This window comes from Ictalurus punctatus, chromosome 16 (assembly GCF_001660625.3).
Source record: "Ictalurus punctatus breed USDA103 chromosome 16, Coco_2.0, whole genome shotgun sequence".
NCBI classification, from domain to species: domain Eukaryota; kingdom Metazoa; phylum Chordata; class Actinopteri; order Siluriformes; family Ictaluridae; genus Ictalurus; species Ictalurus punctatus.
The window spans coordinates 15,555,739-15,573,521 of record NC_030431.2 but is presented as its reverse complement, the minus strand read 5'-3'; the positions used below and the strand labels follow the sequence as shown (position 1 = coordinate 15,573,521).

The window sequence follows — 17,783 nt, the reverse complement described above, 5'->3', positions numbered from 1 at the left end:
GTGTAGAGGTGTTCCTAATAAACTAAATGGTGAGTGTATATAGTGTATGGAGTAGTGCAACAATATTTGCTGAAGCACACCTGCATTCTTTCTGCATATAAAATCATCTAATTTAGTCATCGTCCTACCCTACTGAGTGTGCTCATAAAAATCCTAGAGATTTGGATGACAAATAACTGGTTCCTGGAATGTGTGTGTAAATGTGAGCTTTTTGAAATAACATTTTTTTTTTTTAAAGTGTAAACTCATTAATCTTACTTTGTGCACAATCTTGTTCATTCTCCTGCCAGTTGAGCAATTCAGCAATGGACAGCGCGATGAGTGCTTCTCTCTCTGTAGTAGTCATATATGGACACAGCACCTGTATAGTGCTCACGTTCTGCTCTGAGAGAGGGTAGAAACTAATACACACGCACACACGCACGCACAAAAAGGAGAGGAAAAGAAACACATCAACATTAAATGGTGCTGTTTTCAGGCTGCCCATGCTTTATGGTTTATTTAAGCAAGCCCAGCTGGGGAGTGTTAATAGATTTTACATTAGCGCTCCATGAGAAGCAGCTGTTGCTGATGAGCTGCTCAAGAATAGCTCTAATCCTGAATCAGGGTATCTGCAGGTACCAATTTATCATTTAAAAAAATAATAATTCCAGGTATCAAGAAAAAGAACAAATAAAAATGTTCCCACAAAACAGTCCTATAAAGAAAGTTTTGACAGCCGTTGGTGTTTGTTGCAGTGGTTACCCTAACACCTTGTCCTAACAGCAAACACATCGAACAAGCAACAATAACAACTACAGGTGGTGCACCATTTTTTTTCCCAAATTGATTCCCTATTTCTATTTTTGTTCCAGACTGCTGTACCTCAAAAACTGAAAAGAAAGTCAACCATGTGGCGAAGATATGACTCTTTCGCTAAATGTTAGAAATGCTCCCATATACAAAAGCTCTGAAAGTTTTTCTATAAGAATAATATACTGCCATATACGATACTTTATTACACATAATAAATATGTGGTCTAAATTTGGCATGTGTGTTTCAGATTAAAATTACATATGTTAAGGTGCTATTACATACACCAGCTAAGATACACTCACTGAGCACTTTAAAGGGAACACTATAGTAATACTAGATAGGGCCTCCCTTTGCTCTCAAAATAACCAACTCTTTGTGGCATGGATTCCATAAGACGTTGGCAACATTTCCTTTGAGATTCACGTCCTTGTTGACATGATTGGATCACACAGTTCCTGCAGATTTCTCAGGTGCACTTTCATGCTGTGACTCTCCCGTTCTACCACATCCCAAAGGTGTTCTACTGCATTCAGATCCGGTGACTGGAAAGACCACTGAAGAACAGTGAACTCACGGTCATGTTTCTGTTTATGAAACCACATTGGGACAATTTTTACTTTGTGACATGGTACATTATCATGCTGGAAGTGGTCATTAGGAGATGGTAAATTGTGGGCATGAAGTGATGCACATGGTCAGCAACAATACTCAAATAGGCTGTGGCATTCAAGTGATGATTGATATTAATGGACCCAAATTGTGCCAAGAAAACATTCCCCACACGATTACACACCTCCACTAGCCTGAACTGTTGACACAAGGAAGGTTGGGTCCATGGATTCATGCTGTTTGGTGCCAAATTCTGACACTGCCATCTGTTTGCCTCAGCAGAAATCAAGATTCATCAGACCAAGCCACGTTTTTCCAGTCTTCAACTGTCTAGTTTTAGTGAGCTTAGTTCTCACTGCAGCCTCAGCTTTCTGTTCTTGGATGACAGATGTGGAACCTGACATGGTCTTCTGCTACTGTAGCTCATCCGCCTCAAGGTTTGACGTGTTGTGCATTTGGAGATGCTTCTCTGCTCACCACAATTGTACAGAGAGGTTATCCGAGTTACTGTAGCCTTTCTGGCAGCTTGAACCAGTTTGGTCATTCTCGTTACACCTCTCTCATCAACAAGTTGTTTCCGTCTGTAGAGTTGCGGCTCACTAGATGTTTTTTTCTCTATTGCACCATTCTGAGTGAACTCTAGAGACTGTTGTGTGTGAAAATCCCAGAAGATCAGCAGTTATAGAAATACTCAAACTAGCCATGGTGAAAATCACTGAGCATTTCATGTTTCACCATTCTGATGGTGGATGTGAACATCACCCGAAACTGCCGGCCCGTATCTTTATGATTTTACACACTGCACTGCTGCCACATGGTTGGCTGATTAAATAATTGCATGAGTGAATAGAACTACAGGTGCTCCTGATAAAGTGTTCAGTAAGTGTACTGTATATTCACAAAAATTTGCTAACGATAAGTAATTCATTAGCAACCTATAAATTTGACACTGCATTCGTTTTTTTCTCCTTCAAAATTACTAATAGAAGTTTCAGGTTTAGCAAATAGAATTTTTATATCACTGACTGCTAATTGCTAAACAGATTACTATTTGGTAATTTGCAAATACAAAGCTGCACCATACCATGGATGCAGTTATGGATGGTGTGATAACTCGTCTAACGTCCAGCTGATCGCCCTGCCTCATGCTGGTTAAAATTCAAACTGAGCATTGGAGTATCAATTTAAAAGCACTGGAGAGCGGTCACAGTGTGACCTGTACACCTAGTTAACATGGGAGTGTACTGAAAATAGCACCACTGAGGTAATCTGGATTTATCTTATAAACAATAACCAAAGTTTAGACTGAAAAACTGCTGGAGCGTTCATTTGTGCCAAATTAAATACTTATTCAAATAATTCAATCTGGAAAATAAAATTACAAATTGCACAGCTATCCTGTGAATTACAGCTACCCAGTTTTCATTTGTCCTTATAGCAATGGCCTTAGATGCTGAAGGAAATGTAGGGTTAGCATTATAGTGCACTATACTGTACATCATGGCAGCTATGATGTATAACTAAAAAAAACTTTGTCAAAAAATACCATTCTGCCATCCATAGGCAAGTTCACATCCCTTCATATTACTTTTAAAAAGACCTCCTTAAAAAAAAAAAAAGACCCTTGTGCATTTCAGCATATATTAACCTTTATCGTGTTCTTAAATAACTTTCTTGGTAACCTTTTATGAAATAGTAAAGCATACTTGCCCAAACCTTTAGTACTTCTCTTACCATTCCACGTTATCATAGAGACTCGTGATGCGACTGGCAGCTGATTTGCTATTCTGAATATAGTTTGCCAAAGTCAGTGACCAGAGGGCACAATCTTCTCGCGACCTGCAATTTAACCAAACACAAAACTTTGGATTAATTGCACTCATTAAAAATAAATCTAAACACATTTGCAATCAGGGAAGGTCATTCTAACATGCATCTAAACATGGATATTGGTAATTAATGACAAACTAATTAGAAAATAATCAATGCAGTGGAATTTAAGTAGATTAGAATTTGGGCATAGATAAATGGGTTCACCTTGTGAAGAGTGTTTCCAAAACGGCGACTTTATCCGAGTTGCTTGTGTGCACTTTCTGAACCAGGTCCCAGTCTTGAAGCATTTTGTGATAGTCGGACAATGAGCCAGGGCAACGTTCCATCTCTTCACACCACTGCAGTGCGTAGAGAATTTCTGCACCTGAACACAACAATAAATTCATTTGAACCAGACATCCGGGTTGTACGAGTAATATATTGTTAATATCCAGATGTTATATCGAGCTGTACGTCCTTGGGAGAATTTGTTCTCTTTGACTATTAAGAGAACATTTACAATTTTCGTTCCCATGTGTTCAGTAGAAGCTCGTGTGTCTTAATCTCCTTACGTTAATTTCTACATTGCTCATTTTAAATTCTACATTGCTCATTTTTTTTAGCTCTCTATCATTCTTTTATACTGTATTAGTGCTTCCTGCCTCACCGGTGTGTCCAAGATCAGAGAACTCAGAGGTGTCTGTCTCCTCCTGCTGTTCATCAGCTGGCACTGCAGTGAAGATTATCTTGCCCAGAAGAGCACTGACACACAGGTGTGCGGGGAGTGTGTTTAAGCCCCTCACCTGCCACACCTCCATCCCAGGACACGAGCAAATTGCTCTAAAATGCCTACACAGCAAGGACCGCTTCACCCACTGCAATTCAAACGCATTTGTTTAGCAAAGAGGTTATACATTATCCTGTTTTATCTGCACTTTATATAGAAGTCATCATATTTCAAGGCAGGAAAATGTACAAATTGAATGTCTGCAATACAGTACAATGTCTACATGGATTTTCACTAGTCAATTTGCTTCAATCAACAAATAACTGGCCTGGTTCATTATGTCAACATTTGAATTGAGCTGTAAAGGCCATGATTAGGTTTAAATCAACCTCACAAAAAAACTCAGTTGTGTTACAAGTAGAAAACAACCAAGCGGCTGTGTACCTGAGGTGGCAGGGCTTCTCTGAGCTTGGCCCACTCCTCAGTTGTTGGAGTAAGGCAGGTGATGAACTGAGAGAGTAGACAGCCACTCGTCTGGGCTAGAGTGTCAGTTAAGCTCTGCACCGCCTGCACCAGAACCTGCAGACTGCACACAGCACACACCACACACATGATCACTCTTCAGCTTAACAGCACAGTGAATAATAATAGGGAGATAAATCTTCTAACGAACAGATATATAACTTAGACCTGCATCAGATAAATAATACTGTTCAAGTTAGACAGTTTAGTTATGGAACACATTGTGTAAACTGAAGCTAGATTGTTGATCAAGTCCCATCACACAACATTAATTAACTCACAAAATGATTTGTTAATCTATAGGCTTGTGTTGAGCATGTCTAGCAAAACCTCTGTGCTTGAAGAATATTCGTGTAGCAGTCTGTGGGAAAACTCTCTGACGTCACTGTGATGTCGCTTTTCTAGACACTCAAATCACTTTTATATACTATGTGGGGGGGATCTCCTCAACCACCACTAGCGTGTAGCATCCACCTGGATGATGCAACGGCAGCCAAAGTGCACCATAACACCACCACACACCAGGTATTACTGGAGAGGAGAGAGAGATGTAGCCAATTCAGGGATGGGGATTATCAGGGGGCCATGATACATAAGGGTGAATAGGGGAATTTCAACAGGTCACCAGGGCTACTCTTATGATAAGTGTCATGGGATTTTTAATGACCACAGAGTGTCAGAACCTCTGTTTAACGTCCCATCCTGAAAGATGGTGGTGTTTTTACAGTGTAGTGTCCCCGGTCACTATACTGGGGCATTAGGCTCCACACAGACTAGATGGTGAGCACCCCCTGCTGGCCTCACTAATACCAATTCCAGCAGCAATCTTAGTTTTCCTCAGGAGGTCTCCCATCCAAGTACTCACCAGACTCAACCTGCTTGGTTTCAGTGGGCACTGTGGCAACATCCGCCAAAGGGCCAAAAAAAGGCCACTTTTCCCTAAAGTAGGGTTTTTCTACCCAGAGCATAATTTAACACTACACTTTAAGATGGTATATTTCACCAAAAGACAAAAATCTCACCTAGGCTCTTCTTACAAAGTTCTGACTGACTGCTAAATAAAAAAATCAGTCTGTCTGTCTAAAGATGACTAAAGCCTTGCTAGCCAAGTGTGGTCTCATCACACAGGAAACGTCAGGCTTTGATCACATTTTTTGGATAGCTACATGCCCTAGTGAAATGGACATAAGCCTAATCAATTCAGCTTGTGATCAGATACTGACTGATGCACATGTGCCACATTCACAGCCTCTCTTTTCACTTTTGGCGATAACCAGCCTTCAAAATTGAAATTGACATATGAGCAAAAGGGAAACATATTTCAGTCAGAAAAGCATGTTTTCAAAACTATATGTGTGTCCAAAATGATGTACTATACAGTACACTATGCACTTACATTACTCACTATGTACTCCAACATCTTGTGTATGAATTTTAGAAGGGTAGTATTGTCTCAAATGGAACACTGATGATTTTTTACTAATCGGAAGTATAAGCTGTTTCCAAGTCAATGGCAAATGACATCAAACGCACGTAAACGATGCTGCTAACTTTAGCAGAATACCCAGAGTCAACACAAATGAATTTCTTCTGAATTTCTTCATTTTACTGTTTATGTCTCTTTTTTTGCTTGCACGATCCACAATCAATGTGGTAAGTTGTGGTTGTGGCTATGGCTATGGCTACTGGCGCTGTAAACGTGGACCATAGTGCCCCACAAAACCAAAAATTACACCTTGATTTAGTGTGTATTTTGTATTTACTCAAGTTTTCACACTCACTTAAAAAAAAAAAAAAAAAAAGTTGTTCTGAGCAAATTTGAGTCAGCTTCAGTGCCTGGTAGCCCCTCCCCTCTTCCGCTACATAAGCAAAGCTGTGACCATTGAGAGCGTGAAGTGTCCAACATTTCACACTTCATGTTTTCATTTGAATAACTGCATCGTCCTTGTACTAGAAGTGCACTTCTTGTTGGAATTTTTAGTGTCAACACACAACTCATTATTTATACTATAAAATGGCATAGAATCGATTTGGGACATACACACACACACACACACACACACACACACACACACACATTATTTATATAATTTTTTTTTTTTTTTTACACTCACACACATATATACACACAATTTCACCCTGTCAGGGGTTTTCAAAGGCCATCACTCACACAGAACATCTCAACATACTAAGAGGCATAAAGAGAGAACCAGTGGTGAGTGGTACCTTTTCACATTGAGAGGAGAGGTGAGAAGTTGGATTTTAACCCAGACTGCAGCACTGTGGAGGATGGTACCCTTTGTGACACCTGCCCCCAAGTGCGTGACCAATGAGTGCACTCCAACAGTGTATGCATTTTTCAGCTTCTCCCGCAGAGTGTCTGATACACACACACATTTACATTTTTAGAGTTTACACTAATATCAGAGTCAAACAAGATAAGCAATTTAAGCAGTACTGGGTGATGAAAATAATTATGAATACATACTGAAGAACTGTTCAGTGTTAGGTTATTTTTTTCCTAAATTAAAGCTGAAAACTACATTGATGGACAAGAAACTAGAAGTAAGCATACACTGTCCAGTCAAAATAGAAATTACACAAAAATGTACACTTTGTATACTTTGGTTTGGACAAAAGAGATGGATAACGACAAGCAGTGTTTACTAAGTAGAAGAGACAGGGCATGATTACAGATGAGAAAATCTTAATTTTTATAAAAACAAGCAAGCAAAAATCCCAATGGAGTCTACTTCAGTTCAGGTTACAACACTACAAAATGAGGCAAAAGGGATAAAAAGGGTTTCACTGTGATACAGCATATCTAATTACAAAAAAATAATGTGTTTTGAGACTTTGCATTGTTTTTCCTCTTTAATCGTCATTTATCAAAGTGTGACATGCAGCCAGTGTGCCAAAACTATGTTTGATTCAACAACTAAAATAAGTTAAGAGGCAGAAAGTTACCCGAGAGGTGCGTTATCATCTGCTCCTGTGCACACAGCTGGAAGATAGAGAGCAGCAGGTCTTCGGCGGCAGCCAGCAGGAGACAGCCTTTTACTGATGAGAAGAAGTTAAAGGCTACGTTGGATATGAAGGAGACCAGAGGTTCCATGTTGCCAGCATCAGACATGCCCTTCGCCTCAGACAGTGTAGCATGAAGCCTCTCAATGATCTGTTCTACGTACACCTTTCCTATCAGAGACTCTGGAGGAGTGAAAATGGGACAAAAATTTATATAAATAACAAGTTATAAGGCCAATTTATTACTCACTCTAAATACACTGAGAATGTCAAGTTAGAAAACCTAATTAGCACAGAATGTAACACATTACGAACATACATATGAACAGAGTCTCAGAGCAATTTAATTGTTATACAGTCCCCTCTGAAAGTACTGGAACAACAAGGCCAATTCTATTGTTTTCGCTATATGTTGAAGACATTTGGGTTTGAGATCAAAAGATGAATAATGAGACAATAGATCAGTACTTCAGCTTTCATGTCCTCATATTTACATCTAAATGTGTTAAACAACTTAGCATGTGTTAAACAACATGGCACCTTGGTGGCAGACCACCCAATTTTAAGGTGAGCAAAAGTATAGGAACAGATAGTCTTACAGTAAGTAACACTTAATATTTGGTTGCAGATTTCTTGCTTAAAATAACTGCATCAAGCCGGTGGTTTCTTTCTATTTCAAGACATTCTAAATTGTTGTACTGGTTATTCCCAAGGTTTGTGCAATGGCTCTGATAGATTTTCCCTCTTTTCTTGGCTTCAAAATGGCTTGCTTTTCTCCAATAGACAGCTCTCTGGTCTTCATATCGGTTTATCCTTTTTAACAACAAATGCAATCTTCAGAGGTACAACTTAGGGCTCAAACCAAGAGTAGACATTCAGAGCTATTAATTCTTTAAACAATCAATTTAGCAGGGCACACCTGAGCAGCTCCTACGAGTCACATGTTCCAATATTTTTGATCACTTTTTTAAAAAATGGGTGGGTTCAAACAGAAGCTGCCATGTTCGAAGTTGTTTAACACATCTAGATGTAAATATGAGGAAATTCTGAGCTATTGTCTCATTCATCTTTTGCTCTCAAACCCAAAATGTCTTCAATGTATAGTAGGGCAGGGGTGGCTCAACAGTTAAGGATCTGGGTTACTGATCAGAAGGTCGGGGGTTCAAGCCCCAGCACCACCACCAAGCTGCCACTGTTGGGCTCTTGAGCAAGGCCCTAAACCCTCTCTGCTCCAGAGGTGCCAGAGTATCATGGCTGACCCTGCACTCTGACCCCAACTTCCTAACAAGCTGTGCTCACTGTGATATCACTGTGTTGTAATATATATATGAAAAATAAAGGCTTCTTCCTCTAGTCAAAAGCAACAGAATTTACCTTGCTGTTCCAATAATTTTTGAGTGGACTGTAGAGTTACAACATTCATTCCATATAAGCACTCGGTGTGCGTTTTGTCTGTGTGTGTTTACCATCATCAAGCTGCTGAGATAGGGCCAGACTAATGAGGCGCCAGCTGTGGTTATGTTGGTCCAAGGCAGATGACGTGTAAGGAGAACCTTTCAGCCCCGCCGCACACAGCTCACCAGCCAGTCTTACCATACGCTCACCTAACACAGATCCTCTTAACCACCCTGCGCACAGCTCCAAATGCCCAGCATCAGCACATGCCTGACACACACACCCCAAACACATACAAAACACCAGTTAAGAAGATATAGCTATCTAAGATTGTTTCTATGACTGAAAAGTAAAAAATTCTCAACTTTGGAGCAAAATGGGCTATGGTTCTTTTTATGCCACAAGATCACTCAGAACCCGTTTCATGTTAATACACCTCAAGTCTAAAAATCTAAAACACCTCAGGATGAAAACTACTACTAATACTACTACTAAACATTTCAAAAAGCTCAGAACATTATCACAAAAATACAACTGCACTAGTGGAAACAATGGTAAAGATGTGCGAAACAGCAGTGGTTTTCAAATGCATCACAGTTGTGCAACTTCATACATTAGGCCTATTTACTGCTAAACTGCTTAAAAAATGGATTAGAGATTGAGCACTCTCACTTGATGATTTATGCTTTCAGTGACAGAAGGCAGCCAAAATCTGTCATGATGACTGATAGGCACCAAAGCACCATTTTGAAGTGTGCCACCTTGTGCCTATACATATGTCAAGCACAAACTGAGCATCATATTTTTACACTATGTGGCAAAGCAGTTGTGAGTCTATCAGATTTGCAGTTTAAAGGTTTAAAATAAATAAATAAATAGTTGCATGAAGCAACATGTTTTTCAAATAGAAACTCTGGTAACTTATTTTATTTCTATTTAAGCCAAAGAGTAGTTAAGTGACTTATTTTATATTGTATTTCCATGAAAATATGTATACTGTGATGTGATATATTCCATAACCATCCAAACCTGATGTACCCAACCCTACACTTCATTACCCTGTCTCAACATACCTTTTGGATAATCTGCAGAATAACACTCCATTTTAAATCCACCTACATGGAGAGAGAAAGAAAAAGAAAAAAAATACACATCTGAACAAAATGAGCAAAGTGCATTCTGAGTAGATCCACTGGAAGACACACTATACAGCCGAACGTTTGTGGACACCTGGCTATGACACCCATATGTGCTTTTTAAAAATCTCATTCCAGATTTATTGCCCCTTGCTGATATAATAACCTCAACTCTTCTAGGAAGGCTTTCAAAAAGATTTTGGGGGATGACTCTGGAGGTACATATGGGTGTGATGGTCAAGCGTCCACAAGCATTTGGCCACGCAATGTAATTAGTTGGACTGGATGTCTTACGGTGATGTGGTCGAGTACAAGTGTCTGCTCTGCATTCGAGCTGCAACATTGCAAAGAACTGAACACCATGTCCACCAGGAACTCTGTGTCTTTCCTGTCGTCCTGCCTGAGCCACACCATCACCCTCTGCAGAAGGAAACGGGTGGCTGGATTTTCTGACAGCTCAGCCTCCAATTGCACCTCTGTCTTTCCATCGTCTGGTCTCAGCAGCCCTTGGAACACCTGGGCCTTTGGGAAAGCCTGCAACAACAGAGCCAGGAAGTGCAGATGCCTCTCCGATTCGCGCTCAGTCACATACACCATGTTCAGCTCAGCCAGCTGGCACACCAGCTCCAACAGGTGGCTGCTCCTCAGGGGAGAATACTGCTTCTCCTGCCCCTGTAAGGTTTCCACCTCTGGAGTTTGGCTCAGGTTTTCCTCCACTTGTCCTTTCACCTCCTCCTCAGAGAAGCAGACCTTTACAGCTTTCTTTCTCTTCCCTTGCTTGGTGCAGTAGCTTGTTGGATTCTGCATGATCTGCAACAGTGTGGCAATGCCCTGTAGCACCACCTGCTCAACCTGTTGCTCCTCGTGGTCCACATAGCGCACACAGAGGCTACCCAAATCTTCCCAGAAATCTGCCAGAAGTCTGAGGAAAGTGGCGGCCTCGTTCCCGTCTGCTCGCTTCTCCCATGAGACTAGCATCTCAGTGATCTGAGGGAACAGAGGCCCGCTTTGCAAGGCACAGCTTCCAAGAGATTTGTCTATCAAAGGCAGGAGCTGCAAAAGGAGAGGTGAAAAGAAAAAAAAAAAAAGCAGTGGTAAAAAAGAAGCACAACCAAAACTGTTACCCTTTAGTAAAAGATCAGGAACTGTTTAGCTGTATAAATCACAAAAAAGGCAATATAATAAATAAAATAACAATAACAATAAAATAAACCAGCACTGCAATTAACATTTCATTTGTTTTGTACCTGCCAGCAAATCTTTTCCAAGGATCTCAAGGAATGAAAATTGTATTCACTTGTATTCACAAGAAATGCTATTCTTAGAAAGTAAAGAAACTTATATTTGCCTGACCTCTAATGCATACTCAAGACTTCTTTTTTTAAAACCCAAATATTTGATACAGCTCACTAACTGTTATGAGACCCATTTCTTTATCCCTTTTTAAAATTTCAAATGTACTGCTCCACAGAAGAACATGAGCTATCTTCAACCTGTGTCATTGAAAACTTCATAGCTGACAAACTAGGATCAAAACCTTTGTACACTGTAACTTAAACAAAGGAGGGTACAGCTTAGCGAAGATTCACTTGAATGCAAGAGTAAGACCTGGGAAAGGAAAACATCACTAATCAACAGTAGTGCACTGATGCAGACAGCCCTAAAACCACTTACGTGCTCGGAGATGAGCATGTTTTGGATGGCTCGCTGCTCTGGCTCCTCTCCCACATTCTGTAGCAGAAGAAAACGGAGGCACTCCATGGTAGAAAAGACAATGGCTGCGCATTCTGACGGGCTGACTAGTGCACGCTCGCTGGAAAGACTAGAACAAATATCAGACAGTGAGACACTCAGACACACTCTGGAGACATTTAACCTTAGCTCAGCAGTGTGAATTAATGCATTTGAGGCTGACTATATTATGTAAAGACATATCATGTAGCAGAGGACTGTGAACAGCATTTTCCACTTATACCAAGAGTTACTTTTTTTATTTATTAAAGAATGACACGTGGAACTTTTTATCCATTTATAGTTACATGTCATGGAATGACCATGGACCCAATTAGTTCCTGTCATCACTTATGCAAAGAAACCTCAAAGTTCTCCGTCCTTAGTGAAAGAACAGCTTTTATCTCTGCCTGCGCCAGTGGGTGCACGGGAGACTCCTTCCATAAATCTTAAGTCTTAAGTCTCCCTTGTGTTAAATAACAGCATGCTTTTAAAAAATCTGTATATTATTAACTTTGGAATATGTGGCATGTCTGGCATACAAATTCCTGTGGACAAGTTTTTTAAACAGTACTTTATGCTGTGTTCAACTATAGGTGGTTATAATTAGTCATTCCAACCTCCAAGCATGAAAAAACAAAACACTTGAACTCCCAATTCCTACACAGAAACTCATGATGCTCTCCTCAACGCCAAGGTCCTCCAAGTTCACCAAGTGATATCAAATCAACATGGCTGCGCAAAGCATCAGTAGTAAACAAAGAAGCACTTCTTACCTTTAAATGAGTTGTGCAGCTCAAAAAAAACTAAAATATTGTACAAAAGTTAATTTTCCCCCCCATAATTTAATTCAAAAACTGGAACTCTTCCATGTCCATCTTTTCTTAGCAACAAGCTAGCCAGCTAATTGTGATGAGTAATGTACACTTTCCAGAAGGTCGACATTTCTGTATTATAAATTCTTTCTTCTAATATTTTGAGATACTGGATTTTTGATTTCAATGAGCCGTAAGCAGTAATTATCAAGATTATAACAAAAAAGGCTTGAAATAATTCATTTTACATGCAATGAATCTAGAATATATGAAAGTTCTACTTTTTGAATTAAATTAAGGGAAAAAAACAAACTTTTCTACAATATTCTAATTTTTTTTAGATGCATATGTACAAGTAGTTGCTTTAGATCAATCACCATATCTTAAATAAATATTCTCTTGAGAAAACTAATAACAATACAAATTTGACGATACAGATCACTGTTTTGAGGAGGAAAATGTAAATCGCTAATCACAGTTAGCCGGCTAGCTTGTTGCTAAGAAAAGACGAACATGGAGACGTGCATGTTTTGCTTCCTCACTTTATAGCTTGAGGTCAAAAATGACATCATTCCGAGCCACGTCCAAGGTAAGTCAAATGCAGCGATAAAAACGATAACATTAGAACGAGCGATCTAGCACTAGCGTCAGAATTTCTGTTATAGAAAATTAATGAGCACCTTCTGGCCAATCAGATTTGAGAATTCTACAGCAGTGGGTTATAAGCAACATTATCTAACCTTTATTTAGTCAGGTCTAAATCATAGATCAAAAGCATTTATCAACAGCATCTGATGCAAATCAATGATTTAAGGGATACAGTGATACAGGTGTCTTACCCTTGTATAATGGAAGAGAAGAATGTGCTACAGAAGTCGAGCTTGGGTTCAATGACCTCTGCTGGCAGTTTGCTGATAAATGGAAGCATGTTGGGGTGCAGGGCGGTGGCCAGGCCCCGTCCCCCTTCTCTTAACAGAGCCCATAGCTTGGGCAGCACACCCTTCCGAGCATTTGCGTGAGTCCAACAGTCCTGCAGAACATTGAGGAACTAATGAGGGATAATCTAACACTTTCACTTAATTTCAGAAAAATAAAATCCACAGAAAATGTGCTGGAGCCCTAATATCATTAACTGTGCAATAATGAGAGCTTGATTCTAAAGTTGGAAAGTTTATTAGTAATTCGGTTAATAATTTACAATTAGTAATTGTCAAGATTTTATATTCAGTCACTTTATACCTTTTATATACTTGTTTGCAAATATAATAACATTTATTTGAATAATATTAACATCAGGAACTAATTTCTGTTGCAAATTAGAACATCTGATGCCATTTTTTTGCTTTTTTCACTTCCTTCAAGTCAAAAATGTGAGAAATGGGATATTTATCAACCGGTCACCTTATACATAAATACTTTTCAGATTAACAACGAAATCTTGTTGTGTAACCAAAACAAGGATATACAGTGATTAGTTTCAGTGAGAAGAATATCAAAACACATTGCAAATGGGTGCAAAATACTGTGGTTTAAATTTGGACAAAGTATTTACTTTATGGAGCCCAGGGCAGTTCATTATTTTACTGTACTACTAAACATGTAGGCAAAGTACCAATGAATTCAAAGGATTGAAATTTTACTTGCACCTTCTAAGGACTGCCGCTGTAATCATGAACTCTATACTATAATTCACCCAGTACTCTGCACAATATGCTTATACTGAACCTCATTTCAACACAATTCGTACTATTGTCCTTTTCTCCATGACATACAATCCCACTACACAGAAGGTTTGTTTTTTAGTCTGGTTCCTCTTAAGGTTTCTTCCTCATGTTGTTTCAAGGAGTTTTTTTTCTTATAGCCACTTTAACGTCTAGATTCTCATCCCATCTGTATCCCCACTGCAAACATACTAAATAGAAAGTAACTAAAACACCCACACAAAGACTGCACCAAAGGGCCTGACCTGTATGCTGGAGATAACGTGCAGAACGGCTTCCCACAGCGGCGGCAACACGACGGGGTCCGAGTCATCGATACTGAGGAGTACGGCAGAACAAACTCGAGCTGCTTCGGTCTGAACAAGCTGAGGAACGAGTTCACACAGCGCAGCTACCGCCTTAAAGAACGCCCCTCTGACCTGGAGAAGAGAACACAAGTTCCAGCTTAGTCCTTGTCACTCAACAGTCTCTTAATATTGTGTTTAGCAATTAAATTATAGCATATCAGTGCAATATCAGTGGAGTATCAAGAACTTAAGCATTCTGTTACTTCACTTTTCATTAGTAAGTAATATAAAGCTCAATATCTTTTTTTTGCACCATATCCAGCTCACCTGTGGGGTTTTGTGTTTGCTGTACTTCCAGAATTTCGCCTGTGAGATGATGTGAGCGAGCCGCTGGCTGAGAGCCTCACGATCAGACGTGGACAGGGACACAAGCAGTTTCTTGAGAGCCAGCAGCGAGCTGGTCAGCACACGCACATATTTTGCCTGTCTCTCGTCTTCTGGTACGCTCCTGCACATATACATCACATACAGTTGAACAGGCACAAAGAACTCAATCCATCCATTTCCAGTACTGCTTATCCTACACAGGGTCGCAGAGGAGCCTGGAACCTATCCCAGGAGACTCGGGGCACAGGCAGGGTACACCCTGGATGGGGTGAAAACCCATCGCAGGGCACAATCGCACACACGTTCACTCAATTTAGAGATGCCAATCAGCCTACAGTGCATGTCTTTGGACTGGGGGAGGAAACCAGAGCACCCGGAGGAAACACCCAAAGAACAGGGAGAACATGCAAATGAAGCTCCAAATTATGTTAGCAGGAATGCAATAATAATTTAGCATTACTAAAAATAATGCATTGTAAGAGAATATTCTCTGGGAAAAGCCTTTACAGGTTACATTTATAAATGACACGTTTATACTTACTGTGGGTCAGTGAGTGTGTCAGCTGTTTCCTTGAGCAGATTGTCTTGGAGCACCTAAGGGAAACAAAAGAGAACAGTATTGTGTAATAGCGCAGCATTGCTTAGGTTATGATTAGGCGATTCCCATGGACAGTGAAATATTACTCAGTTTAATAAACGCACATATTTGTGAGTCATATTACTTAGACTTACGGTCAGCACTTCATCTTTGCAGAAGCTGAGAGCCTCTGGCTGTTTGTTGAGGGGGAAAGCAGCCTGGAAGGCAACATTAGCAGCAGAGGCAGCAGGGGAATATGTGTCACACTGAGCTATGAGCCAATGGCCCATTATCGCCTTCAGATACGGGGCGAGGTTACGCTTGACTTTCAGGATCAGCTGTTCAAATGCCTGCTGTGTGGCTTCTCGAACTCGTCTGTCATGATCCTAACACAGTATCAGTGTAATATCAGTGTTAGAACTAGGTAGCAGTTTGTATCATATATACAATCACACCATCCACTTTATTAGGAACACCTGTAGCCCTGTTCATTAATGCAATTATCCAATCAGCCAATCATGTGGCAGCAGCTCAATGCATAAATTCATGCAGATACAGCTTAAGACCTTGACATCAAATATCAGAACGGGGGAAAAAAACGTGATCTCAGTGACTCTGCCCGAGGCAATGTTGTTGGTGCCAGACGGGTCGATTTGAGTATTTCAGAAACCTCTGATCTCCTGAGGTTTCCACGCATAACAGTCTCTAGAGTTTACACATAATGGTGTGGAAAACAAAAAACAACCAGTCCGCGACAGTTCTGTAGGCAGAAACGCCTTGTTGTTGAAACAGGTCACAGGAGAATGCCCGGACTGGTTCAAGCAGACATGAAGGCTACGGTGAACCAAATTCACCACAAAGTCCTTACAACTTTTCGTGAACTGGAAAGCTGAAGAATGGAAAAACATTGAGTGGTCTTTTTCCAAATCTTCAACTGTACAGTTTTGGTGAGCCTCTGCCCATTGTAGCCTCAGATTCATGTTCCTCACTGACAGGTGTGTAATGCAATAAGGTTTTCTGCTATTGTAGCCCACCTACCTTCAAGGTTCAGGAGTTCTGAGATGCTTTTCTGCTCACCACTGTTGTAAAGAGTGCCTATTTGAGTTACTGTAAACTTCCTACCAGCTTCAGCCAGTCTAGCCATTCTCCTCTCTCGACAACAAAGCATTTACTCTTGTACAAAACTTCTGCTCCCTGAATTTTTTTTTGTACCATTCTGTGTAAACTCTAGAGAATGTTGCACATGAGAAACCCAAGAGATCAGCAGTTTTTTTGTGTTTTTTTAAATATTCAAACCAGCTTTGGCACCAGCAAACATGCCACAGTCACCGAGATCACATTTTCTCCTCGTTCTGGTGTTTGATCTGAACAGGTCACCAACAGCAGGTGTACAGGTGTTCTGAATAAAATGGACAATAAATGTGTAAGAGTAAATTATATAGCAGGTTAACACAAATACATGAATATTTTTTAAAACACAAAGCCTTACCATTGATATTTTGCAGTATATACGTGGCCAGTATGGAAGAACTCCTTTCACTATGTCTGAATCACGCTCGTGACACATTGCTCCAAATTCTTGTACAGCCTGCAAGGAAAAGGAGTTATTTCCGAGATCAACCGCGTACAGAATCTACACAGGTTTCCACCATGAATTCTAGATTCAGAATCGTTTTATTGGCCATGTGCAACGAATACATTGGGATTCTTTATTGTTTCAGCTTACCCAGTTACTCCAGACAAATTGAAACAAAGGACACGACATCCATATGCAAAATTAATTAAGAACCTTAACCTTCAGTTTCGTGACTGCATCTCGCTTGTACAATTTCCGTAAAACCAGACGGAAATCAGCATCCACCAGGTTGTCTATTTCCTCAGCGCCGTGGACCGCAGGCACGTATCCCGGGTCGTTGGAGGCCGAAATCCCAAATCCAACAAATCCAGGAACCACTCCATTTTCCCGAGCTAAGAGTTCGGCAGCTCTGCCACTGCTGGATGGCTGAAATAGTAAGGAAATAAGATGTTGTAGAAATTACAAGGATGTTGTGTCACACATGCAAAGCATCATTATTATTCAATAATATAGCCCTGGTGTTCATCGACCACAATGTGAACATACAACAAATGTATTTCAGCAGATCCATTTCTGCTAACAGTTTGTTTTGCTAGGTGGCGCTTTATAAGCATTTTTGTTTCAGATTTGTATGAACAAGTTATACGAGGTCTTTTGCATCGTGACGT

The 17,783-nt window shown here is 40.2% G+C and overlaps 1 protein-coding gene across 1 annotated transcript in view; it reads right to left on the bottom strand.

Moving 5' to 3' along the window:
* ltn1 (listerin E3 ubiquitin protein ligase 1) overlaps positions 1-17,783 on the bottom strand; it is a 31,747-nt gene that overhangs the window by 13,439 nt on the left and 525 nt on the right. The window contains exons 2-19 of the mRNA XM_017489569.3: positions 17,335-17,541; positions 17,029-17,127; positions 15,695-15,925; positions 15,504-15,556; positions 14,903-15,083; positions 14,534-14,707; positions 13,407-13,597; positions 11,696-11,843; positions 10,316-11,074; positions 9,959-10,000; positions 8,957-9,155; positions 7,434-7,673; positions 6,693-6,846; positions 4,389-4,530; positions 3,885-4,092; positions 3,443-3,602; positions 3,140-3,244; positions 259-401 (exon numbers count right to left, since the gene is read on the bottom strand). Of these exons, the coding sequence (XP_017345058.1) occupies positions 259-401; positions 3,140-3,244; positions 3,443-3,602; positions 3,885-4,092; positions 4,389-4,530; positions 6,693-6,846; positions 7,434-7,673; positions 8,957-9,155; positions 9,959-10,000; positions 10,316-11,074; positions 11,696-11,843; positions 13,407-13,597; positions 14,534-14,707; positions 14,903-15,083; positions 15,504-15,556; positions 15,695-15,925; positions 17,029-17,127; positions 17,335-17,541 (3,436 nt within the window). The remainder of the gene's footprint in view (positions 1-258; positions 402-3,139; positions 3,245-3,442; positions 3,603-3,884; positions 4,093-4,388; positions 4,531-6,692; positions 6,847-7,433; positions 7,674-8,956; positions 9,156-9,958; positions 10,001-10,315; positions 11,075-11,695; positions 11,844-13,406; positions 13,598-14,533; positions 14,708-14,902; positions 15,084-15,503; positions 15,557-15,694; positions 15,926-17,028; positions 17,128-17,334; positions 17,542-17,783) is intronic.